An 8,458-nucleotide genomic window follows, 5' to 3' on the forward strand; every position below is an offset into this window, starting at 1 on the left:
TAGAAATTGTTTGAGCAAATGCAAAATCTCTTAAATTCCATCAAATGTCGTTTCCTTTTATATATACTCCACTATATATTTTGGCAATACAAAGTCAGTCAATATGATAATAATCACAGCAAAATTTCATGACGACGATTATAAATAGACAAGCTTAACGTCTCAAGAAACATAATTTGTAGCAATATTTGAATATAAGATTGTGATATTAGTTTCATGGGTTTTGGTGGAGCGATGTTGTATAGTTTAGTAGCTATTTCAGTAATTTTTGGTGTTGCTTTTGCCGTTAGTGGATGGGATTACGGCCCATCCGATGCCATTGATGGAATGGGTATTTAGTAAATTTATGTTTAAATTATAGCGTGTACTTTTTAAATTATTAATTTAGGGAAAATTGCCAAAAAAAACTATATGAAGTTTGGTTAAAATGTGGTTTGTTTCGCAATTTTAAAAATTAGTTAAAAAAATTATAAAGTTTCATAATGATTGCCAAAAAAAACTATATGAAGTTTGGTTAAAATGTGGTTTGTTTCGCAATTTTGAAAATTAGTCAAAAAAATTATAAAGTTTCATAATGGTTTTTTTGGTGAAATTTTTATGTGATTTGGAAGCCAAAAACATACGTACATGGCCGATGAATTAGAAAATGTTGTTTATTTATGCATAAAAAGAGACATTGTTTGGTTGAAAAATGGTGAACAATATACTACCTCAGTTCCATAAAAATATGGGCAACAGATATGGAACGAGAATTAAGACAAAATTGGCAAAGTAAGAAAGATGGGGAGAATGATACGGTAAAGTAAGAGAGAGGAGGAGAAATGATAGTTAAAGTGGTGTCAGTGGATAGCGAGACCTATATTTTTAAATTGATATAACTTTTCAAAAATGAAAGCATATATTTTTGTGGGACGGACGAAAATGGAAAGTGCACATATTTTTATGGGACGAAAGGAGTATATACTTTGCATATGTGACTTGAAACATTCAATCATGGAATAATTGAGAATAAATCCAAAGTGAATGATTTTTCTGGATGATTTTTAAAATTGTAGGATAAACCCGAATTAAGAAAAGTGCAAAACGTGATTGAATGACTGAAAATGATTATGTGATCGTACATAGGTGCGGCACGTGGATACACGAACGTAATCGAGCATGGGTACAACCAGGAGACGACGGCTCTAAGCACGACCCTCTTCCATGACGGCGCGGCCTGCGGTGCGTGCTTCCAAATCATGTGCGTGAACGCCCCACAGGCCTGCAAGAAGGGCACGATCCGCGTGACCGCCACTAACTTCTGCCCTCTGGACTACACCAAGGACCATGACATATGGTTCAATCCTCCTCAGAAGCATTTCGACCTAGCCAAGCCGATGTACCTCAAGATTGCGGAGTACAAGGCCGGGGTCGTCCCGGTCTTGTACCACCACGTCAAGTGCGGGAAAAAGGGCGGGGTCAAGTTTGTGATGGGCGGGAACAACTACTGGACAATCGTCCTCGTCTACAACGTCGGAGGCGTTAGGGATGTCACGTCCGTGAGGGTCCGAAGCTCTAGCTCATCTAACTGGGTTCCGATGAGCCGGAACTGGGGCAAAAACTGGCAGGTCACTCAGAGCCTACTCAGAAAGAGGCTCTCTTTTGAGGTGACCGCTAGTGATGGCTCAGTCATTCAGGAGACTAATGTGGTTCCATCCAATTGGCAATTTGGGATGAGTTTTGAGGGCAAACATAATTTTAATTAGTTAAGTATGGGATCAATTATTTTCATGAATATTTGAGGTATCAATATCATTTATGTAAGCTAAATAAAATAAATATTGTACAATTGGTCAAAATAATAAGGGTTTGTTATTATCTTCACTAAACTTTGTTTATTATAGTAAAAACTCCTCACTGCACTAGTGTATATTGTATACCACTGCTCCGTTCTTTAAAAATATGGATGTCAATATAATCTATTATCTGTGGGCTTGCTCGAATCGCCCGCTAAATTTAGAGAATGAGGACTGAAAATTTTCAACCCATAAATTAAAATTTGATTAACCCACATTATTGGTTGGGCAAAGATTTTAATGTACAATTGTCAAACTAAGAGAGAGAAAGAGAAATAGTAGTGGAAATAGTGTTAGTGGTTAATGCGGTCCACGTTATTAATAGTGTATTTGAATTTCCAATAAAAACTATATAATTAAATAAGTTTCAAAACTATAATTGCACACAAAACATCGATCTCTATTAAAAATCAACCACACACAATTTAATGCTTAGCAAAAGAAAAACCGATAAATTATTGCTTTATACTAGTATGTCGTAGCATATATGATTTGACGTGTGCAAATCCAATCCGAATATATTCATTTCCTTTTATAAAAATAGAAACTATTATCATTTTGGTTTATCCTAAAAAAATAGTCTACTTCTACTTTTAGTAACTTCTTCTCACAAATAAGAGTGTGCTCTATTCTCCACTAACATGTTAACAAGATATGTGCAAATCAAGAATAAATCAAGGAAGATCATAGGCAATCAAATCAGGAATTACATTCCTTATTTGTAGAACCTAATTAGTGTGTAAATATTTTCCTAGAATAACTACACGTCTTGCATTCTCTATTTAAGAGAGATTACATTATACAGTAAAGAGAAAAATATTCTCCCCAATACAGTTCAACATGGTATCACGAGCCATACGATCCTAACCCTAAACATAAGTCGTTTTTTCAAAGCACAAGAACTCAGAATCTTGTTCATTACAGTTCCTCAACAAACAGCCCAGAAATCAAACAAATCTGCCCACCCGTCCCAAATCCAGACGATTCAATCGAATCTTCGAACTAAGAACACATTCATCATCGTTCGGACCTTCCTCAAACCCTCGACTAAAATCAGGCAACAACACACGACTCATATCAGCCCCGAACCTGCACCAATTAGCAAAATCAAGTGAAAGCAACCGATGGCCACAAAAACAATCGAATCAGATTCAATAGGAGTCAAACTAGATGGGAATAATTTTAATGTCTGGTCCCATCTAATGCAAATAGCAGTTGGAGGTCGTGAATTGCTCGACCATCTTGAAGGCGATACGAATCCACCCAAGAAAGACAACTCGAAATTCAAAGCATGGCAGACGACAGATTACGTCATTTTTTCTTTGTTGATCCAAAATATGGAACAACGGTTGGTGTTACAGTTTGCTCAACACCAAACTGTGGCCGCAACGTGGCAGAGCCTCACTACCACGTTTGGAGCTCGCAAGGATCCATTCTAGATATATGATATGGAGGATCGAACCAACAAGTTGGTTCAAGGAACCGATACACTCGAAGCCTACTGGGCGGAGCTTCAGAACTTATGGGTCGGGATGGATAACCGGAAGCCCTGCCCATACACATGTTGCGACGAAGGGGTCAAGATCTGTCAGATGGAGACAAAAATCAAGAGATTCCATCAGTTCCTCTCTGGCGTGAACATCAAATACGATGGACTCCAAAGGGAGTTTTTAAGGAAGACCCTGCACCCGACGCTGAGACCGCGCTTGGGATTTTGAAGCAAGAGGAAGGATGGAACGAGATTTGGAGGCAGCCCCAACCTCCAGTTTTCGGCATCGGCGCCGGATTCGGAATCCGTCAAGGTTACCCTCCTCCTCCCCATCAACAGAACCGACAGTCAACGCATGGCCAGCAACCGCAACTGCCACGACGGGGCCAACCTCCGACCGAATCTGCCTCAAATCGGAAGGAAAATGAAGACAAATCCAAACTTTATTGCACCTATTGTCAGATGCCTCAACATACTAAAGAAACATGTTTCCAGTTAATAGGATACCCAGAATGGTGGGAGGACGGGCGTAAGCAGCCAAATCAGAACTAGACGGCTAGGGGGACATCCGCCGTCAGTTTTCCAACCAACGAATAAGAAGTGGTCCGACGGAGACGCCAGCCGGCTGGTGGTGGGCGGCGAACCAAGCGGTCGACGGTAAGGAGGCGCAGTCGACGGGAGTGAGAGCTAATCTCGCGGCGCAGACAAGCTTTGGAGGTAACAGGTTTAGTGTTTTAAACCTAAACCCACAATCTACCTCATATCTAGATAATGACCCCATTACATGCCTGATTTGGAAATTGTACCCCAGAGTTGTGATACATTGCAAATTGACCCCAGAATTATGTGTAGTAATCATTTTTCAATCCTTGATAATGATTCTGAAAATCCCATGGCTTGTCATGTTAAAAAACCTGTTATAGAAGATGATAGGGGATGGATATTTGATTGTGGAGCGACAGACACTATGACATATGATAGATCTGATTTTGGTGAATTGTTTCAAGCTAAACGTACTTATGTGGAAGCCGATGCTGGTGATTTGGCTCCTGTGGAAGGGGCGGGAACTGTGAAAATTTCTCCCACTTTGACAATATCAAATTGTCTCTATGTTCCATCTTTGTCACAAAAATTAATGTCTATTAGTCATGTAACTAGGGAACTCAATTGCACTATCTTGATGCATCCAAAATTTTGTTTACTACAGGATATCCGGACGGGGACGATCATTGGGCATGGCACTGAGAGCCGATGGTTGTACTATGTAGACGAGATAGCTCAAACTGACAGGGCAATGCTGGCTCACAGATCTTTGGAACGGGACATATGGTTGTGGCATAGGCGGTTAGGACACCCGTCTTCTAGTTATTTGAATATTTTATTTCAAAACCTATTTAAGATTTCAACTTTTGAGTGTGAGACTTGTATTTTGGCCAAGAACCAACGACAGACTTTTAAACCCAGTAATACTAGAGTTGATTCTATTTTTTCGCTTGTTCATTTTGATGTGTGGGGTCCGGCTCCAGTACTCGGGGAGGGGGATTTCGGTATTTTGTTACTTTTATTGATGATTGCACTCGCGTGACTTGAGTGTATTTTCTAAAAAACAAATATGATGTTTTAAAAGGTTTACAGTTTTTTATAAATTGATCCTTACTCAGTTCAATACAAAAATCAAAACCCTTAGGTCTGATAATGGGGGGGTGGAATTTGTTAACACCAAAATGAGAGATTTTTGTGCCCAAACTGGTTTAGTACACCAAACTTCTTGTGCATATACAGCTGAGCAAAATAGGGTAGCCGAACGTAAGAACCGTATTATTCTTGAAAAGACTAGGCCCTTATTTTTGACTCAAAGTCCCAAAATCCTTCTGGCCAGAAGCCGTTGCCACATCTGCCTACGTTATTAACCGTTTCCGACAAAAATACTTGACAAAAGAAACCCTCTCCAAGTCCTGTCCACACTAACCAATATTCCTCCTGCATTATCTCTAGATCCCCGTATATTTCGTTGCTCTGTTTATGTCCATATCCCAAAACATGAGCGTACAAAACTTTCTTCATGTGCCGTCAAATGTGTCTTTGTTGGATATAGGTCTAATAAAAAAGGCTATAGATGCTACAATCCCAAAACCAGCCACATCATCACAACCATGAATTGCACCTTCCTAGAAACAGAATTCTTCTACAATAATTAACTTACCAGCCAGGGAGAGAGTGAAATAGACTTCAATGCTAGTGACATGTTAAGTTGGACACCTGCGACCATTAATCATAATCCTACTGGAGATCAACCCGAGTCAGATACATCTATGCCCCAAGCAAGTCTTACCTACTGTACAGCCCGAGGAGCCCATTGCTCACCCGACATCGCCTCCCACTTTGGTGTCGTTGAGAATTCCCTTACTACTGACAATATACATGATGAGATTATAGATGGGGATACCGAACAATACATCCTACCTCCAAGGAGCACGAGATGAATCCCGTCAAAACGGTATTCTCTAGAGAAGATAGACAGATGGTCACTATACATGATTGGAAATATGGCCAAGGCAAACATGACAAAGATGGCAAGGGCGTTTGAAGCTGCTTTATATGATGAAGAAAAAATCCCACAGACATGGATGGAGGCTATGAAAGTCAAATATTGGAGATAAACAGTGTTGTTGGAGTTAAAAGCATTGGCAAGGAATCACACTTGGGTGAAGTGTCTTCTTCCTGAAGGGAAGAAACCTGTAGGTTGCACATGGGTATTTACGATAAAAAGAAGACCAGATGGATCCATTGAAAGATACAAAGCCCCCTTAGTGGCAAAAGAATACACTCAGACATACGGTGTAGACTACTCAGAGACATTCTCCCATGTGGCTAAAATGAACACTGTACGAGTACTACTATCTATTGCAGCCAATAAGGACTGGTCATTGCATCAGTTCGATGTAACAAATGTCTTCCTACATGGTGAGCTGAAGAAGGAAATCTGTATGGTGGCTCCTCCTGATTTTGAAGATGAGTTTGCAGTTGGAGAAGTCTGCTTATTAAAAAGGACTTTGTATGGGTTGAAGCAGTCTCCAAGAGCTTGGTTTGGGAGGTTTACAGAGGTGATGAAAAAATATGATTACCAATAAAGTCATGCTGATCATACGTTGTTCTTGAAGAAGAAAGGAGACAAGATAACATGTTTAATAATCTATGTTGACGACATGATCATCACTGAAGAGATAGAGCAGTTGAAAAAAGAATCTTGCCAAGGAATTTGAGATGAAATATTTAGGGGAACTCAAATACTTCTTAGGAGTTGAAGTCTTAAGATCAAGTGAATGAATCTTCATTAGTCAGAAGAAGTACATTCTTGATCTCTTAGCAGAAACAGGGAGGATGGAATGCAAACCGACAGAGACACCAATTGTTGCGAATCATGGACTTCAGATTGCAGAAGGAGCAAAACTAGCCGACAAAGAAAGGTATCAGAGACTAGTAGGTAAGTTGATTTACCTATCCCACACCAGACCCGACATAACTTATGCAGTTAGTGTGGTTAGCCAGTTTATGCATCGCCCGCAGAATGATCACCTTGCAGCGACATTGAGAATAATCAGATATTTGAAGAGGACTTTTGATCATGGAATAATGTTCAAGAAAATGGACATTTTGAAGTACATGGATACACAGACGATGACTGGGCTGGGAACCGATGGATAGAAGATCTACCTCAGGGTACTTTACCTTTGTAGGGGGAAACCTTGTTACGTGGAAAAGCAAGAAACAAAAGGTCATGGCATTATCAAGTGCTGTAGCTGAGTTCAGGGGGTATTAGGAACGGTTTAACGGAAGTATTGTGGCTTAGAGGGTTGATGAGTGAATTAGGGCTTGTGTCACAGAACACTTGTCGATTATTCTCTGATAACAAGGCAACAATCAGTATTGCAGAGAATCCAGTCCAGCATGATCAAACAAAACACGTTGAATTGGACAGACATTTCATCAAGGAAAACATTGAATCTGGTGTTGTTGAATTTCCTTTTGTTCGGTCTGAAGATCAGTTAGCAGATATTCTGACAAAAGCAGTAGGAACAAAGAATTTCTCATAAGTGAGCTATTAGATTATATTTTCTCAATATTTAAATTTCACATCACTAACTTCAACAAATGCAAAATCCAATTAGTGTAATTCCATCAAATGTCAATTATAGAGAATCTCATGAATAATTTTAATTAGTTAAGTATGGGATCATTTTTTATGAATAAATGCATTAATAGAGAATATTATCATTTAGTATATATATTAAAAAAACAGTATACTCGGTGAAATTAAAACCCTTTAATGTAGGGATAGGGTTTGTTTTTATCAAACCCAAACTTTGTTCAATATATATAGTAACAACAGCTTTTCACTACACTCGAAACAATTGGTGCTTACTAAATTGAAACAAAGAATTACTAATATTATAGATTTTTGTCAACTCTCTTCTTGAGCTCTTATCCTTGCGACCACCCACTCTTCTCTACCTGAATCCTGAATACAAATTTAAGAAGAAAATTAAAAATTAAATAAATAAATTATAAATTATAAATTAAATGAATAATGTTATATAGTACCTCTTGATTGTTGGGCACATGCAAACGGTAGAGCTCCATTCTCCAATTTGTTTTCATGGAATTGGGAGAGAAAAAGGTAGAATGGATCTTGTAGGCGATTACATTTCCATCCTCATCGAAGATTTCCTCTTCATTTCCCAGGTAACTCCAGGATCCGACATTTCCTTGGCCGACAAGTTTCATCTTGTCGATTTTTCCATGGAAATATTCATCTCCATGGATCAAGAAGTATTCTCCCAGTAGCCTCAACGTGCCATGCACTGCGAAATTCAAAATGATTAGAGGTATATATGATTCTAAATATAATTTATAAATGATTGAATGAATCGAAATCCGTACCTAGATTCTTGGGATGGTGCTGGTAGAAGTGGAGAGCATCGATCTCCTTCATGGCCTTAGCCGGGAGAGGTTCAGAGCCCACTATTTTTGAGAGGTAGAACTGGATCAGTTCTACGTCGGTTGGATCGAATCGCCAACCGGTCGGCAGCCTGAGCTCTTCCACAACTGAACTTTCTCTCCAAACAATGGTCAT

The 8,458-nt window shown here is 39.2% G+C and overlaps 2 protein-coding genes across 2 annotated transcripts; one reads left to right on the forward strand and one right to left on the reverse strand.

The window, feature by feature from the left end:
• The first annotated feature begins 216 nt into the window (after positions 1-216).
• On the forward strand, positions 217-1,745 carry LOC121786912 (expansin-A23-like). The gene is made up of 2 exons (XM_042185509.1): positions 217-331; positions 1,126-1,745. Exons 1-2 carry the CDS (start codon positions 217-219, stop codon positions 1,743-1,745), a joined length of 735 nt encoding a protein of 244 aa, XP_042041443.1.
• A 6,041-nt stretch (positions 1,746-7,786) lies between these two features.
• Positions 7,787-8,458, reverse strand: LOC121786913 (NAC domain-containing protein 102-like). Its single transcript, XM_042185510.1, has 3 exons — positions 8,266-8,458; positions 7,927-8,186; positions 7,787-7,843 (listed from the first exon to the last, which is right to left on the reverse strand). Exons 1-3 carry the CDS (start codon positions 8,456-8,458, stop codon positions 7,787-7,789), a joined length of 510 nt encoding a protein of 169 aa, XP_042041444.1.

The sequence above is a fragment of the Salvia splendens genome, chromosome 22 (assembly GCF_004379255.2).
Source record: "Salvia splendens isolate huo1 chromosome 22, SspV2, whole genome shotgun sequence".
NCBI classification, from domain to species: domain Eukaryota; kingdom Viridiplantae; phylum Streptophyta; class Magnoliopsida; order Lamiales; family Lamiaceae; genus Salvia; species Salvia splendens.

Bases quoted from the DNA above. Each gene is read 5' to 3' on its own strand.
- LOC121786912 (XM_042185509.1), top strand. From the start codon at position 217: ATGGGTTTTGGTGGAGCGATGTTGTATAGTTTAGTAGCTATTTCAGTA. The intron at 332-1,125 runs GTATTTAGTAAA...GATCGTACATAG, and splicing joins CGATGCCATTGATGGAATGG to GTGCGGCACGTGGATACACG.
- LOC121786913 (XM_042185510.1), bottom strand. From the start codon at position 8,458: ATGACCATTGTTTGGAGAGAAAGTTCAGTTGTGGAAGAGCTCAGGCTG. The intron at 8,187-8,265 runs GTACGGATTTCG...TGAATTTCGCAG, and splicing joins GCACCATCCCAAGAATCTAG to TGCATGGCACGTTGAGGCTA. The intron at 7,844-7,926 runs GTACTATATAAC...ATTTGTATTCAG, and splicing joins ATGTGCCCAACAATCAAGAG to GATTCAGGTAGAGAAGAGTG.